We start from the raw sequence: 17873 nt of genomic DNA, 5'->3' as shown, positions 1-17873 counted from the left end.
GGTTTCTGATGTAAATAACCTCAACTTCAAAGACCAAAAAAATAACATTTAAGTCATTTCACATGAGATTTACTTTCCTCGATTTGGAAAATGTATTCCAACTTAAAATGAATATATCACTGTGTGTTTTCTATTCAGAAGGTCTATTGTATGGATTGTTTCCCATGCTTATAATTTAAAGGACTCATTTATTCACGTGGCAAAGATATATTTTCAACTCATAAACACAGAGTAACAAAAATTTCTGTTTAGAATAATTTAAATTAAATCATCATGTTCTTCAAAACTGCCAAACAGATAAGAAAAAAAAAAATAGTGAGCCTTAGCATATCTGAGTACTACCTGTGGGAATAGGGCTCTATAGAAAATCCTACTGTCATAACTTTCTATAGTCACTATTCTAATTATAATGAGTTGTTATCTTATAAAACTATGATAGTTGACAACATGAATCAATAAGAATACAGAACAAAAGCTCCCATAGCTCAATTTATAGAGGAAAAGACTGATTAGCCAGAGGCTAAGTTATTTTTCAAAGGCTGTGTCTACTGAGGAATGGCAAAACATGAACTGCATCTCTGACTTCGGGTGCTGTGTTTTCTTTCTATAAACTTACTACTTTTGTTAGGTTCAGAAAGAGATTCTTCGTGAGCTTTGAAGAAACAATGTTCAGTTAAGTTCATTGCTGTTTGGAATTAGATGCCATGACATGTGTGATCTAAATTACAAAAGCGCAGATGTACAGAAATTCTGTACTAGAACTGATGGGAGTCACTATTAGAAATTTCCAGATGGGTCAGTGAGATGGCTCAGGAGATGAAGGTACTCAATAAAATGCCTGACAACTGAAGCTTGATCCCTGGGACCCACATGGTGCAAAAAGAGAAGTGACTCCCTCAAGTTATACTTTGACCTTCACACACATGTATCTGTGCAACATACCTATACATAATTCAATGTAAAAAATATCAGTACAAGTGAGGTGATGAAGGATTTCATTAACAATCTCATTCCATACTGCATGTACCAATAATATTATTTGCTGGTTAATATAGGCATGTGATACAGACAGTAATATATAATCACACAAGACAAAGAAAGAGTGTTTTTATATATTGCTTAAATATACAATATTATTGCATTGATTTCTAATAGTTATACTTTACATTTAGTAAGTTTCTGGTCATTGTTATAATTAGTGTTGCATTAAGTACTTTGAGATTATTAAAATATCATCTAAAGGACATTATGTAATTAAGCAAACTGATTAGTCAGTTGTTTTATCTGTATGTTTCCACAATATTGTATAATACAAAAAATGTTATACATACATAAAAATTCATTCTATCCTCCATAGATTTCTTTTATGCATAATAAACAACTGAAAGTGATTCAACACCAAAATACATCTCAGTCTCATAACACTCTCAGAAAGCTAGATGAAACTTATCCCTACCCTTGAAATTTCCATATGTATATAATACAATTTTGTTATCTATATGGAAATTATGACATTTAAATTTTCGTAGTACTTGGGATTAAGAGATCCTACAGCAGTTAAGAGTACACATTGCTCTTATAAAGAACACAGGTTCAATTCCTAGTACCCACCTTAAGCAGCTCAAGCCTTTAACTTGAGTTCTAGGGAATCTGATTTTTTACAACCTCAATGGGTATCTGCAAGCACATGCTGTATGTAAATTTATCTAGCAACGCATACACATAAATAAATCTTTTTTTTTTTAGTTTATTCACCATGGCATTTTTATTTAAGTTTCAAAGCCATCCTGGTGTGATAGAAAGAGAAGTGAGTAACTGTAGACTATAATAAGCAAACCAAATAAAAATAACACGTAATGAAAACAAAGGGATTGTTCCAGCCTGCAACCTCTCCCTGAGAGTAACAAACTTTGGCATGTTTATTCAGAAATGAATGTGTTAGAAATATGAGATATCCCATAATGGTAATATAAACATGATACTGGAAAACACTTTATAACTTTGTTGCTTTTGAACACTGTTAACTAAATATCTTTATTGTAGTTTATCTGCTTTAGGCATTTTTATGAAAATGAGTTATACTATTTACCCTTCCAAGGGAGATACCACAACCCAACCTAGAGACCTTCTCTTTGCCTAATTTCTCTCAGTCTATGGATTATGGCTCAGCTGTTAAAGGCTAGGATCAAACCAAAAATAAATCTTTTAAAATAAAGAAAACTTCATAATCATGAAAGGAAAAATATATCATCTAATATGAGAGCTAACCTAATACTGTTGACATAATTAAAAAATACACCTGAAATTTTATGTGAAGCAAAATACACCTTGAAAGCCCATTAAAGAAAATCTCGGGTAATCTGCATTATAAACATATTACTGAAAGTAGAATAAGTACCCACTATTTTTTTTGTTGCTTACTTACATAGTGTCAAGCAAGAGCCCCCTTTTGTAGCAGAGGGAGAAGTAAATGGCATTTACCTTATTATTCATAAATGCTTTCAGGCACTGAATGACTTTGTACTGATTCTTCTTGTCGATATTTTCTTGCCTAAATAGGTAATAAAAAATAAGTCATACTAGGTTTCATGTCCTTTTCTCCCTGTGTGAAAGGTTTTACATGTTTATTCTTACTGTTTTTTGTCCAGAAGCTTCTCCAGCACATCCAGTAAGACTCCAAGTCCTTCATAGCCAAAGTTGTTGACCCAGCTAAGAATTAAAAAGAATATATAAGTCACTTCCATGCTTAGCATATTAGATATTGAAAAATAAAATTTCGGTTTTCAAATATGATATCCTGCCTTCCTGCTCTTATCTTTTTCCTCTGTGATAAAAGGCTAGACTCTGCACATGACCCTGACATCCTCATCTAAATCCCAAACCTTGCTTCATGGTTTCCTCGTGCCTATACTGCACTGCATAAGATATTGCACCAGCTTCACATACTTAAGTCAGAATTTATGAGCTAAATTTATCTCGCACTATTTCTGTTTTCACAAATCAACTCCTCCTCCACTCTTCAATATTCCCTTAATAACACCATTACCCTTTGATTCCCTCAGACTTGAAATACTGGCTTAATTGTTTGACCTGCCATTCTCTTTCACCTTTTCATTTATTCTGGTCACTTCATAAACAGGTGCAGAGTATCTATGAGGTACCAAGTATGTATGCAACATAGGTATAATGGGCAACATAACTAAGCCCTTACCCTCTTGTAACCTACTACCTACAAATAGAGAGATAGATAATGAATAAGTAACAATTTATATAAACATTAGTGCATTGGAGCAATGAAGACAAACAACTTTTGTTAAACAACTGAAAGGGCAAGATGTTGTTATCTACTATGTGGCCAGGAATAGATTCGATGATAAGATGCTACCTGAAAAAAACACTGAAGATAGATAGAACTGTAATGAGTAATCAGAAAACTGATTGCTAAGATGTTAAACACTGTGTTTGGAATGTTCCATCAACTCTGTAGGAAGGAATGTATTAGTTAGGTTGAAAAAACAGCAGAAGATTACACATCACTTATGTGAAAACACTAAACCACTGGGTATCTAGTTACGAATGTTTCAACTTCTACCATGCTTCCTCTAAATGCCCCTCTGTCCCTTTCACGGTTTATGCTAAAACCTATTTTAACACTATATTAGCTTATCTTAACATGGCTGAAAAATTCCAGGGGTGATCTATGTAGCTATATTTTGATTTCTTTTATTAATTTTACGTTTAAGATATCTGACTGAACACTCACAACATTCTTCAGTCCCAATATCCACTGAAATTGCCTCAATGATCCCTTATCCTGACATTCTCAGAGTCTAACCTATCTTTCCAGGCTTAGGTTTTATAGCACATTTGCAATGGAATCAGACAAATGGTCATTGCAAGACTTCTCTCAGAACTTTCTCTGTTTATTTATTCTTTCTTCTAAGAAGAAAACCACAATATCATCTCTTGAGGCCTCCAAGTATCAAATGACTATTTTTAACCATTAGTGATCTCTGCATACCCTGGAAATCTTTGGGTAATTCTTTAAGAAATCTCTCTATAATCTTTTTGTTGTTGTTGTTTTTGTTTTTTACTTATTTATTAATTTACACTCCAGATTTCATCCCCCCCCCCCAGTCCACCCTCAAACTGTTCCACATCCCATTCCTCCTACCCAACGCCCTATCTCCACGAGGATGTCTCCACCCACATACCCCACTCCACATGACCTCTAAACACCCTGGGGCCTACAGTCTCTTGCGGTTAGATGGGTCATCCCTGATTGAGCTGAGACCCAGCAGTCCTCTGCTCTTTATGTGTTGGGGGCCTCATATCAGCTGGTGTATGCTGCCTGGTTGGTGGTCCAATGTTTGAGAGATCTCGGGGGCCCAGAATACCCAAGATACAGTTCTCTCTATAATCTTATCACTTAATGTCTGTCATGGCTTTTATTATATACCTTGTCATTTCATTTGTATTTTAAATCTCCTAAATATACTATATTTTCTCAGATATTTCTAGCTTACATATAATATATGACATATTTGTAAACAATAAATATTTACTAATTTAAATTTAGAACCAATTTGGATTAAAAGAATAGGCAATCATGTTTCACAAAGTTAAATAAGTACACAGAAGGTTGTAAAATAGTCATTAGAATTTATACTACCTACATACATATATAAATGTTGCAACAATAAGCAGAGAATACAAACCCTCACAGAAACCATGCAAGCACTATACCACTGAGGTCATGTATGCCACAGATACTCCATATATTAAAACCATGTGTTTATGTATTCCATAGTATTTAAACTTCCTCTGGTGGTGAATAAGCCTGGCTCCCATAGGCTCATATATTTGAATAATTTGGTCCTTCATTAATAGAACCATTTGGGAAGGATGAGGTGATGTGGCTTGCTGGCTTAGGACTGTCACAGTGGGGCAGGCTTTGGGATTTCAAATGCTCACAAAATTCCCAATTAGCTATCTGTGCTTCAGGATCTGAATCAGGATGTAACCTCCCAGCTACTGCTCCAGCACCACGGTTGCTAGCCTCCCACAGTGATGAATTATATCCCTCTGAAACTGTAGGGCCCCAATAAATATTTCTTTCCTATCTTTTGCCTTCATCATGGTATAATAGCAAAGAAATACAAAATTAATGGAAAACATGTCCACCTCATATCAACATAGCAAAAAAAATATTTTAATCAGATTATCAGTGAGAGTCATCAGATTATTGAAGAAGGTATACTTTAAAACAGCCGATAATTAGAACCAGTCACATCCTCAATTGTATGGAAAGTCATTTTAAATGAATATAGCTTTTATTTCCATAATGAAAGAAGAATTCAGTATGGTACTGTCACTATAACTGGCAGTGAGCTACTATTCGTTTTCGGCATGTAGTCATCCAAAGCAATGAGCTATTTTCACAATGATTCAGTGAAAAATAATCAGTGACTTAGTGGTACAATGATAAAGGGATATCAGTTCTAAATATAATGTGCAGTATTGAATCTATCCGAGAGAGAAATCTATAAATATGATCATAGAAAAATAGCATGGAGCAACCTTCATATCATAGGAGTCTAACCAAACCTGTATTTACAGCCTTCAGTATCTGCTTTGACATTTGAGAAGGAAAAAAAATCATGGAGTTCTTTAAATTTAATGCTTAGAAATTATATTTGATTATAAATATTACTCATGTTTCCTTTATACCCAGCACTATTAAATTATCAAGATTATTTCTTCATCTGGGAAAGTGTATGACAAAAGAGAATGATTTCTATTTATTCATTTGAAATCAGTCACCCACAAATGCCAGACTACCTAAAAACAGATGGTTAAGAGCATTTTGGATTCATTCAATGAAAATTATTGTTATTTTAAAAGATTATTGTTATTTTTTAAATGGGGTTCATTTACACAACGCAATACTACTCAGCTATTAGGAATGAAGACATCCTGAGTTTGCAGTCAAATGGATGGAAGTAGAAAATACCATCCTAAGTGAGGTAACTCAGACCCAAGAGGACATGCATGGTATGTACTCACTAATAAGTGGATATTAGCAAAAAAAAAAAAAAAAAAAAAAAAAAGTACAGAACACCCAAGATATAGTCCACAGAACTCAAAAGGTCATCAAGCTGAAGGGTCCAAATGGGGATGCCTCAATCTCAATTGGAAGGGAGAAGAAAGCAATCACAAGGGGGAAGAGAGGGAGGCACCTGGGAGGGAAAGTAGACAAGCAGGAGAAGAGGGGAACCTGATATGGTATTGGGTGGGGGAAAAGGCCTGAAGCCCTAAGGGCGAGCAGAAAGAATGGAAAGAGGCAACCTCAAGAGGTAGGAGGTAGGACGACCTTCCAGAATGTACCAGAGACTTGGGAGGTGAGAGACTCTCAGGAATCAAAGGGAGAGAGACCTTAGATGAAATTCCCTATAGTGGTGAGAGAGAACTTACAGAACCCACCTCCAGAAGAAAGTCAGGGCATCAAGCGAGGGATGGGGTTGCCATCCCACAGTCAAAACTCTGACCCATAATTGTTCCTGTCTGAAAGAATTACAGGGATGGACATGGAGAAGAACCCGAGGAAAAGAAGGTCCAATGACAGGCCCAAAGTGGAATCCAGCTCAAGGGGAGGCCCCAAGGCCTGACACTATTACTTAGGCTATGAAGCGCTCAAAAAAAAAAAAAAAAAAAAAAAAAAAGACCTATCATTACTACCCTCCGAAAGGCCCAACAAGCAACTGAAAGTGTCAGATGCAGATATTTACACCCAACTAACAGAAGCTACTGACCCCTGTGGTTGAATTATGGAAAAGCTGGAAGAAAGAGAGGAGAAGGGCTACCCTGTAGGAGGACCAGCAGTCTCAACTAACCTGGACTCCCAAGATCTCTCATGCACTGGACCACTAACCAGGCAGCATACACCAGCTGATATGAAGCCCCCAACAGCAAAGGACTGCCTGGTCTGGGTTTAGTCAGAGATGCTGCAACTAACCCTCAAGAGACTGGAGGCCCCAAGGAGTTTAGAGGTCTGGTGGGGTGAAGGGAGGGGGTGGGGACATCCTCATGGAGACAGGGGACTGGGATGAGGTTTGGGATGTGGAACAGTCAGAGGGTGGAATGGATGAGATAAAAAATCTCGAGTGTTAAATACATACATACATACATACATACATACATACATACATAATCTGAAACTTAAGGGTAAAAGGACAAGTTTACTTATTACAAATTAGGAAGTAAGAAGTCTGAGCTGAGAATGCATCTGGATAATGGAAGAGTAACCTACATAGAGACTGCAGTTTTCACAGTAGAAAAGGACCCCATGAAGATTGGTGGTAGGGGTCTGAACTAAACACAGTGAACCCTGATTATACTCAGGAATTCAATAAATATCCCCCCTCCCCTCTTTTTCTTGCCAACTCCATTTCTCTCTCGGACATCAAGCAATGTACAGCTTCTTGCTGTATTCTCTCTGACATTCGTAGCACTAGGTAGGTAGGCATATGCAACAAAACCATGTAAAGACAAAAAAAAAAAAAAAGGCAGGATGAAACAGCTTTAATTAAAACAAATGTTGGCCAAGTTTCAAGACTGGGCGTTTGTTTGTTAAAAAACGATAACACCCAAACTAAGTGTTGCTCTAATTATGTACCTCAAACCAGCACCATCAATATCATTGTGAATGTGCTAATAATTCAAATTGTGGGGCCATACACAGAACTATAGAATCAATCCCCAGGGGAGATGAGATGGCAGCCAAGTATGCTTGAATGTGATTAAAAGTGACTGTAGTGCTTGGTAAATTTTAAAATCACTGGCATAGAAAAGGGTTTTTTTTCTTTATGAAGTACGGGCACTCTTTTGGAAGTGAGACATGGGCTGAGAACAACTCTAGACTATGGTATACACTGTCCCCACAACCAAAAACAACCTTACTACCAGAGGATACAAAACTAGGATAGAAGTCAAGCTGATGACACAAGCTTTATAAAGTATATCAATTGCAACACTTATAGAATAGTAATTGAGGCATATAAAACTATAATAATACATTTGATAATGGTATATAAAATCTAACTTGGGGAATGCACTTTAAGAAATAAATGACCCCATATTATCTCATCCTGAATATAAGTTCCAATTCACTGTAGATGACAAAGATGTAAGGGACACAAAAGCAGAGAATAATACAAAAGGAAAAAATACGAAGAATGCTATTTGGTAACTTCCATAATCATCTATAATCAGATTTTTTTCCTTTCTTTTTTACTCAGTCACAATTAACACAAGTGATGTGTAATTTAACAGATTCTACTCAACAGAACCACTACATATTTTTATATAACATTTACCTAACAGTTTTTCCAATACCTCACTGAAGATTTCATGATTGCTACAAAAGTACACTGAGTTTATACCTACAAACACAGAATAAATGCCTTCTTTATTTACAGTCTAGTTCATATATTTATATAGACTACATTACAATCCATGTTATTATAGATTTTTAATGTCCTGAGTCTTATAAGAAATCACTGAAGTACTGCTAAAGAAAGAGATCCAGAGTCTATCTGAAATTACCACTAAAAATTTGAGCAAGAAAGCTATTCAGGAAGAATGAAGAAGAAGAAAATATATGTTAATGGCATTGGCATTCACAATGCTTATTCAACAATTAAGAGAACACCATTTCATCCATCAATCCATCAATGGGGTATACTTTGTGAGCCATGCCAGTGATGGGTTAAAATGCCTGAATTTTACAGGAGAATAAACACAGATTTAGGTGTGTGTGTGTGTGTGTGTGTGTGTGTGTGTGTGTGTGTGAGTATGTGTGCATGTGTAGATCTCACATTGTTGCTTTTGTATTCTATGAAACTGCATTCCTCCTGCTGGAAACTCATAAGAAACTAGGTTACATATTATCAACACCAACACCAGGCTGAAATTTGTTTTTCATGTTCTCTTAATGCAGGATTGAGAACAGTACCTACATACAATTTGTAACCACAAAATGGAAAAACAAATATATAAGATAGGCAGACGGAGTTAATATTTATTTTTCTAAAATATTAAAACCCAAACCTTTGATTGTTCTTCGGCTTCTATAGTCCAGACCTAGACAAAGTCTTGGCTGAAATCAACCAATTAGAAACAAAGAGAACAATATGAGAGCTGGTTCTTTGAGAAAATCAACAAGATAGATAAAACCTTTAAAAAAAAAACCTATCAAAAGAACACAAAGACAGTATCCAAATTAACAAAATCAGAAATGAAAATGAATACATAGGAGAAACTTAGTAAATTCAAAAATTCATCAGAACCAACCACAAAAGTCTCAACTCTCCAAAACTAGAGAACCTCGATTTTCTAGACAGATACCACATACCAAAATTAAATCAAGATCAGGTAAACTATATAAAGTCTCATAACCCCTTAGGAAATAGAAATATTCATTAAAGACTCTCAACCAAAATAAGCCCAGGGCCAGATTGTTTTAGTGCAGAATTCTAACAGACCTTCAAAGAAGAGCTAATGCCAAACTCCTCTAATTTTCCACAAAATACAAACAGAAGGAAAACTTTCTAATTCATTCTGTGAAGCCACAGTTACTCCGATATTTAAGCCACAAAAAGATCCAACAAAGAAAGAGAGCTTCAGGCCAATTTCACTTATGAATACAATGCAAAATATTCAATAAAAGTCTCTCAAACCAAATCCAAGAACACATCAAAATCATCATTCACCATGATCAAGTAGGCTTCATCCCAGGAATACAGGAATGGTTTAATGTATGAAAATCCATAAACGTAATAAACTATATAAACGAACTCAAGGGAAAAACATGCATGATCATTTCATTAGATGCTGAAAAAGCCTTGGAAAAACTACCATACCCATCCACGTTAAAAGTCTTGGAGAGATTAGGAATACCTGGCACATAGCTAAACATAATAAAAGCAATATATAGCCAACCAACAGTCAACACCAAATTAAATACAGAGAAACTAAAATCAATCTCACTAAAATCAAGGACAAGACACCATATTTTTGAGCCATTGAGCACAGAGAAGTCAAACTGTTATTCATCTAGAAACTTCACTACTACTAGCTAGCTTTCAAAGTCCTGGACGTTGCTATACATACTACAAAAGTCTGTGAACACTGAAGCTATTATAACCACCACTCTGGCAAAATAGTAGTACAAAATCGTATGAATGTCATGAGTGGATTTGAGGCTGAATCTTCAATATGCATGGCGCAAATGGCACCATTATCAGGATCAAGAACCTGTAACTAGATGGGTCATTTAGGACCTAGAGGAGAACCTACTTGTATTAGCCTGCTAAATGGACTTACTATTAAACCAACGCGCAATGAAATTCTTATACTCAAATAAATGCATCTCTCAAGGTTCTTCAGTGAAGTTTCATTTTGCAGTACATGATTAACACATAACTATATGAACTATAACTTGTTAAGTGGCAAGGAATATAAGACTATAGCATGCTTATTCCTAACTATAACATCTATATCACAACCTTTCCTCTCAAAGCTCAAAGATAATCATCTCAGAAAAGGAGTTGGAAAAATTTAAGTGTCAGAGGCAGCAGATTACTACAATGAAATGGTGTTTTCAAGACACAGTATAGCAGCTACACATATGAACTACAACAGCTGGGACTTATTCTATCTCAAGATAGACAAAAAAAATCACTGCATAGAGTGGGGGATGCAGGCATGAAGTTCACCTCCTGGAGCTGGAGGGCTATTGATAATTGATACCTGCCTGGAAAAGAGTAGTTCTTTTTCTTTCTTTCTTTGTTTTATTTAATGATACAGCCACTGGCATATTGACTGTGTTCCAATGGATGGCTACACACCCAAGAGTATATACACACACAAATTAGACTCAGTGATTTAAATAAAACAATGAAGACATAGTTGGGTGTGTATAGAAATTAAAAGTAGATCTGGAAGGAGATAGGGTGAATAAAAAATATATAATGTATAAAATTATCAAAAAGTAATAAAATATTTATTTTTTAAATGACATATATTGAAACTTAAAGTAAAAATTAGCTCCAAGTTTTCTGAATTTCAGATGTCATTATTTTAGAAGGTCTTGCTTGATACTGATTGACATGATCAAAGGAAAGGAAATATTACGTAGTAGGAAAAAATTTCATTTGACACTAAATCCAAAAGAAAGCAAGATTCTAGCTGGGGAGTGGTGGCTCACGCCTTTAATCCCAGCACTTGGGAGGCAAAGGCAGGCAGATTGCTGAGTTCGAGGTCAGCCTGGTCTACAGAGTGAGTTCCAGGACAGCCAGGGCTATACAGAGAAACCTTGTCTCGAAAAACCAAAAAAAAAAAAAAAAAAAAAAAAAAAGAAAAAAAGAAAAAGAAAAAAGAAAGCAAGATTCTTCTACATTATGTTCTCCAAGGCTAAAGCATCAAGATCTCCGAGAAAAAAAAAATCTTTCAGTTTCATGAAACCTTAATATTTTATCCAAAAATATATATATTTATGTTTTGAATTAGCCCATTGCATTTAAGGGAAATATAGCCTTAATATTTGCTGAAAAGAGGAGTCTATTAGATAAATACACAAATATAAAAGGAAACAGTGATCAAATGTTCAATTTGATTAAATTCTCTAGATTTCTAGCAACCTTTCAAAAGAAATCAAGGTAAAATTAGAAAGTTCTACACTGATACTTCTAACTTTTCTGGGGAATTCAGAAAGTGGGCAACCATTACAGCACATGAAACAAATAATTCAAGCTGTTCAAGAGAGTTAGAACAACATTGTAAGTGTGAACTTTTTGTAAGTTTTAGACAAAACCATCTAATTTTAATACTATTGTTTCATTGTTTCACCATTTTTAAAGAATGTTCTATTCAGGTAAATTAGCTTCATGATTGCCCTCCTATCAAAATATACATCCATCAAAAAAATGTTAAAGTTAAAAAAAAAAAAAAAGAGCCAGGCATGGTGGCGCACGCCATTAATCCCAGCAGCAATTGGGAGGCAGAGACAGGCGGATTTCTTTGTTCGAGGCCAGCCTAGTCTACAAGGTGAGTTCCAGGACAGCCCGGGCTATATAGAGAAACCCTATCTCAAAAAACCAAAAAAAAAAAAAGAATACAATGGAAATATATGTATGATCTGACAGAGTTTAAATAAAATATAAAGAATGATATATACCCATTTTGTCTATATAAAACAACAAAATAGTACTAGATATTTGAATTCCGTGAGAAGATTCATTTTCATAGTTTAATGCATGAACTGTACCTGAGCAATTATAATATGACTATTTGATACAGTGCTGGCATTTCCAGACATTTGTGCATAAGCTTTGAAGCTGACACTTGCTGAAAACTTTATTTGGACTGATTCACAAAAAGGTTGAATGTGTCAATTTCCAGATTTGAGTCTCAGAGGTTTTGACTTCAGTGCTGTAATAGATTACAATTTCCATAGAAATTCCCAAAGAAGACATGCCATCTTTCTCTGTGTCTGCATTCATTCTCTCCATCAAGTTCACTAGCAAGATCCTGCTATGTCTGATGTGATTGATACACTTTCAAGAGGAGAAAATATGCCTCGTTTAAGGATGATAATATTATATAAAAACAAATTTCTTTTCCACACTGTTATAAGAAGATGCTGCACTGCTGTACTACCTCAAGTTACACAAAAATAGCTCCTTACAAAACAAGTTTAACTATAATTTTTTTCTCAGAAAACACGTTCCTATTTATTAAAATCAATTTCTTATACTGCCTAAATTACTCTTGAGATAGTCAAGGAAATAGCTTTAACTGTATCTATTTTAAATATCAACAGGCTAAGCAGTGAGGAATATTCTCCTCCACTCCTGCCTTTAAAGTTGTTATAAAAGCATAATACAAAGTCATATTCTATAATGGGATAAATGATGTACAGTGTGAACAAAAAGGAAAAAAAAAAACTCATCACTCTACAGTAAATAGGAGAGAAGCAAGAATGAAATGCATTCCACATATTCAAGCCAAAATCAGTCATACTTTACATCTTAATATGTCTGAAATTATAACTATAATTATTTTAGGACAGCTGCTAAATCTGATAACTTAGTGACATAACCATTCAAATTTACAATAAAATGTTAACTTCCACAGGAAAAAAAAATGTATTGGTTTATTCTCTTAAGCTAAGTAATATAGCTAAAATTCTATCATGTACTCCACAGGACATCCAATTTCTGTTGATTCCATTGAATTATATTAAAATAAATTTATTCCAAGAAATCAGATTCCTAATCTGAAAATCCTGAAAATGAAAACAGAGCTGATAGAGTTTATCTGTCATAAAGAAAAGAAGTCCTTGAATGCAATTCGTGAAAAACAATATCATTAGCATAAAACTCAGGCTCAAACTCCTTTTCCTAACCCAATTTGTGTATTTTGCTATCTGATTTTTCTGGGCAATAAACAAGTGGTAAAAGAAGTTTCTCGCAATTTAAGAAGGGTAAGGAAAGTTGAAGGACAATTGCTCTTTGATGAATACAGAACAGAACTGCAACCTTTTTTCTCACCTATCAGGTACAATGTGAAAACCATGCAATTAACAACTCATTATAGATGATGATTGCTATGTAGACAAAGATCAAACAAATTTAATGTTCACAGATATTTTTAGCACAGGATATCTACACATAGATAATGGTCTTAAAAGAACCATTTCTTTGGGTGTTCTCTGTGGACTGAATTTTCATATGTAAATGTTGTTTACTGAGAACATGATTTTTAAAGGTAGGAAGTTCTGGTTTTTTCTGTGTTAATCTTTATGTTTTATTTTAAATATATCTACTTAAAACTGGGGGGTAAACTGGAGATTCTATATTTTTGTCTGAATGCATATGGTTAAATAATTTTTTATTCATTGTATTTTAAGTGTTGAAAACTGTACATATTTATAGTACCCACATGACTTATTCATATACCTGTCTATCATAGACATACATTTCTCGTATCCTTGTCAAATATACATTTCTCATATCCTTATCAAATAGCAAAAACAATCAGAATCTAGCATATTTCAATTGCTAGCTTCCTCCTATTCAAGCTCATTATCAACAACTAATGTAAAAAATCATCAATTAAGCCAGGCCTCCTGCAAGAAACCTAAAATCCATGCCACTCAGGTTGAATCCAAAAGATCACAAGTTCAAGGTCAGCCTGGGTTAGAACATGGAATCAAGTCAAACACAATATAGACAATTAGGTTTGATTCTGTCTCAAAAGTAAGGGAGGGAGAAAGAGAAGGAGAATGGGAGGTCAGACAGCCAATATAAATCAATATATAATGTTTAATTCCTAGTATTATCCCCAAAACAATTAGGGGATATTAATTTTTCAAGTTGTTTTCATTTCAAAATGTAAATTATACCTTAGATGCATAAATCAAAATCTGTAAGGCTTCTTCTTTATATTTATTTTTTTGTTCTATCATACAATAAAAAAAACAGTAGAGATACCTAAATATAGACTTTTTGTTGCATAGTATTCTATACACTGTAATTTATATATACAGCAGGAGGATCATAAAGGGATCCTGTTTATCCCATCCACCATCCACATAACAAAATAAAACACCTAAAATAAAACCTACTTTTATTTCTTACCGCATGGGATTATCAAAACACAGAAACTTAAATATAAATATTTTAAAATAACTTTGAAAACTATAGTACTCATTGATATGTGTTCTGATAGAGAATGCATTAAGTGTCTGGAGAATGTGTAGTACTGGCTTTTAGGATGGAACTAACAGTCCTTGTTTGGCCTATCAGATGGCTTTACCATCAAGAAAGTTGCAGGCTACCATATCCCATCACTTTCAGCTAAACTTCCTTACTTCATTTTCTCTTTATGGTTTGCTTTACTTACAGTGATTAAACTGAAATTTCCACAAATGCACTGACCTCTTGTTTTTGTATGACCAGCCTCTTCCTTTGTCAATGTCTCTTTCAAAAAGGACCAAGGTCTGTACCAAAGTTCAACAATGAAATGAAAAAGCTCTGTGACTGATCAAAAATGAAAAGAAGGGCGAATAAGATGAAGTACTCTCTTAGAAACAAAGGGGAGGGGCATGCAGTGGGAGGCACACGGAGGGTAGACGAGGTAGGGGGATAACATTGATCGGGAAACAAATAAAATGATTAATAAAAAAAAAGATGAAGTATACTGTCAAAGATGATTCCAGATCATACACACAGGGCTCAGATTTAAAACTATGATGGGAAAAATGAACTTTCCAAATTGAAAGATAGTTCAAGGATTAGAATTAAATATAACAGTTAAATAATTTCATGTAATTTCAAGTCTGTTGTAATCTCACAAACTGAAAAGTCCAGCATCATGCATATAATATGAACACTCACAGTATGCAACTAACATGTCCCTTGAATCCTAAGAGAACTGTTTGTTAATTCATATTTATCTAGTAGCCTTCATAGTGCTTCCTCAAAAATGTATAGTCACGGGACTGAAATTTTAATCTTTATAGAACTGGTTCTTGCTGTTCAAAATCAAATATTCTACAACTGTATATTTTTGACAACTAGGTTCATTTGGAAGGAAAAAAAAATGTCGTGAGAGTGAATAGTGGAATCAACATGTGAATTACTATTACTTGCTAATAATTCCAAAACAATACATTCAACTAGCAGACAATATGATAAATGATTTCCAATGTTCAACAAAAAAGAATAGTGAGAAAACCTGGCCTGACCAGGGTGACAAGTCCCTTCCAGTTGGCACCAGCATCAGGTCACCTTGGGCCCAGAGTCGGCAGACAACCCCCAAGGTTCCTAGAGGACTCTCCACCTCCATGCAATCTTAGGACCACTGACCAGACAGCTCCACCCTATTCAAAGGAGACATCACTTCCAGGCACTGAACCACGCCCAGGATCTTTGACAACAGGATCATAGGATAAAAGGAGCTGGTCACACCAACATTTCAGGGTCTCAGAGGAACTTTACTGCCAAGAACTCTGACACACCTAGAATCTCAGGTTCACAGGAGCCCACAAGCAAAGGATCACAGAGAAAGCTGGACTCAGAGCTAAACAAAGAATTCTCACCTGAGGAATACCGAATGGCTGAGAAGCACATGAAAAAATGTTCAGCATCCTTAATCATCAGGGAAATGCAAATCAAAACAACCCTGAGATTCCACCTCACACCAGTTAGAATGGCAAAGATCAAAATTTCAGGTGACAGCAGATACTGGCGAGGATGTGGAGAAAGAGAACACTTCTCCATTGTTGGTAGGATTGCAAGCTTGTACAACCACTCTGGAAATCAGTCTGGCGGTTCCTCAGAAAATTGGACATAGTACTACTGGAGGATCCCGCAATACCTCTCCTGTGCATATATCCAGAAGATGTTCCAACTGGTAATAAGAACACATGCTCCACTATGTTCATAGAAGCCTTATTTATAATAGCCAGAAGCTGGAAAGAACCCAGATGTCCTTCAACAGAGGAATGGATACAGAAAATGTAGTACATTTACACAATGGAGTACTACTCAGCTATTGAAAAGAATGAATTCTATGTATCAAAAGATGGCCAAGTCGGCCATCACTGCAAAGTGAGGCTCATTGGACTTGCAAACTTTATATGCCCCAGTACAGGGGAACGCCAGGGCCAAAAAGGGGGAGTGGGTGGGTAGGGGATTGGGGGTGGGTGGGTATGGGGGACTTTTGGGATAGCATTGAAAATGTAAACGAGGAAAATACCTAATTAAAAAAAATAATAGTTAAAATGTTTAATCCCAGAAAGAAAAAAAAAGAATGAATTCATGAAATACCTAGGTAAATGGATGGACCTGGAGGGTATCATCCTGAGTGAGGTAACCCAATCACAAAAGAACTCACATGATATGTACTCACTGATAAGTGGATATTAGCCCAGAAAATTAGGATACCCAAGATACGAGTTGCAAAACACATGAAACTCAAGAAGAAGGAAGACCAAAGTGTGGTCACTTTGCCCCCTCTTAGAATTGGGAACAAAACACCCATGGAAGGAGTTACAGAGACAAAGTTTGGAGCTGAGATGAAAGGATGGACCACCTAGAGACTGCCACACCTGGGGATCCATCCCATAATCAGCCTCCAAATGCAGACACCATTGCATTCGCCAGCAAGATTTGGCTGAAAGGACCCTGATATAGCTGTATCTTGTGAGGCTATGCCAGTGCCTGGCAAACACAGAAGTGGAGGCTCACAGTCAGCTATTGGATGGAAAACAGGTCCCCCAATGGAGGAGCTAGAGAAAGTACCCAAGGAGCTAAAGGGGTCTGCAACCCTATAGGTGGAACAACAATATGAACTAACCAGTACCCTCAGAGCTCGTGTCTCTAGCTGCATATGTAACAGAAGATGGCCTAGTCGGCCATCATTGGTAAGAGATGCCCCCTTGGTCTTGCAAACTTTATATGCCTCAATACAGGGGAATGCCAGGGCCAAGAAGTGGGAGTGGGTGGGTAGGGGAGCAGGGTCAGGAGGGTATAGGGGACTTTCAGGATAGCATTTGAAATGTAAATGAAGAAAATACCTAATTAAAAATAAATAAATAAATAAATTCTATTTCGTGACAAATAAATAAATAATAAAAAAGAATAATGAGTACCAATTAATTATATATTTCATAATGGATAATGGAGATAATTTTTAATGTTTATAGCACAAAAAAATTTGATAAGTGTACAGAGTGATTTATGTTTCAATTACTCTGATCTGATCATTATACATTACATACATGTATTAAAATGTCAAGGCCTACCCTG

At 35.5% G+C, this 17873-nt stretch overlaps 1 protein-coding gene across 4 annotated transcripts in view; it reads right to left on the bottom strand.

Annotated features, from left to right (window-relative positions):
- The window catches only part of Diaph2 (diaphanous related formin 2), a 716167-nt gene that overhangs the window by 523881 nt on the left and 174413 nt on the right, over nucleotides 1-17873 (bottom strand). For all 4 annotated transcript variants that reach the window (XM_006528581.4, XM_006528582.4, XM_030251385.1 and 1 more), the window contains 2 exons: nucleotides 2635-2709; nucleotides 2482-2551 (listed from right to left, as the gene is read on the bottom strand). In XM_006528581.4, coding sequence (XP_006528644.1) covers nucleotides 2482-2551; nucleotides 2635-2709 — 145 coding nt within the window. The remainder of the gene's footprint in view (nucleotides 1-2481; nucleotides 2552-2634; nucleotides 2710-17873) is intronic.

This window comes from Mus musculus, chromosome X (assembly GCF_000001635.26).
Source record: "Mus musculus strain C57BL/6J chromosome X, GRCm38.p6 C57BL/6J".
In the NCBI taxonomy this organism is placed as follows: Eukaryota; Metazoa; Chordata; class Mammalia; order Rodentia; family Muridae; genus Mus; species Mus musculus.
This window is presented reverse-complemented; position numbering and strand designations above follow the sequence as displayed.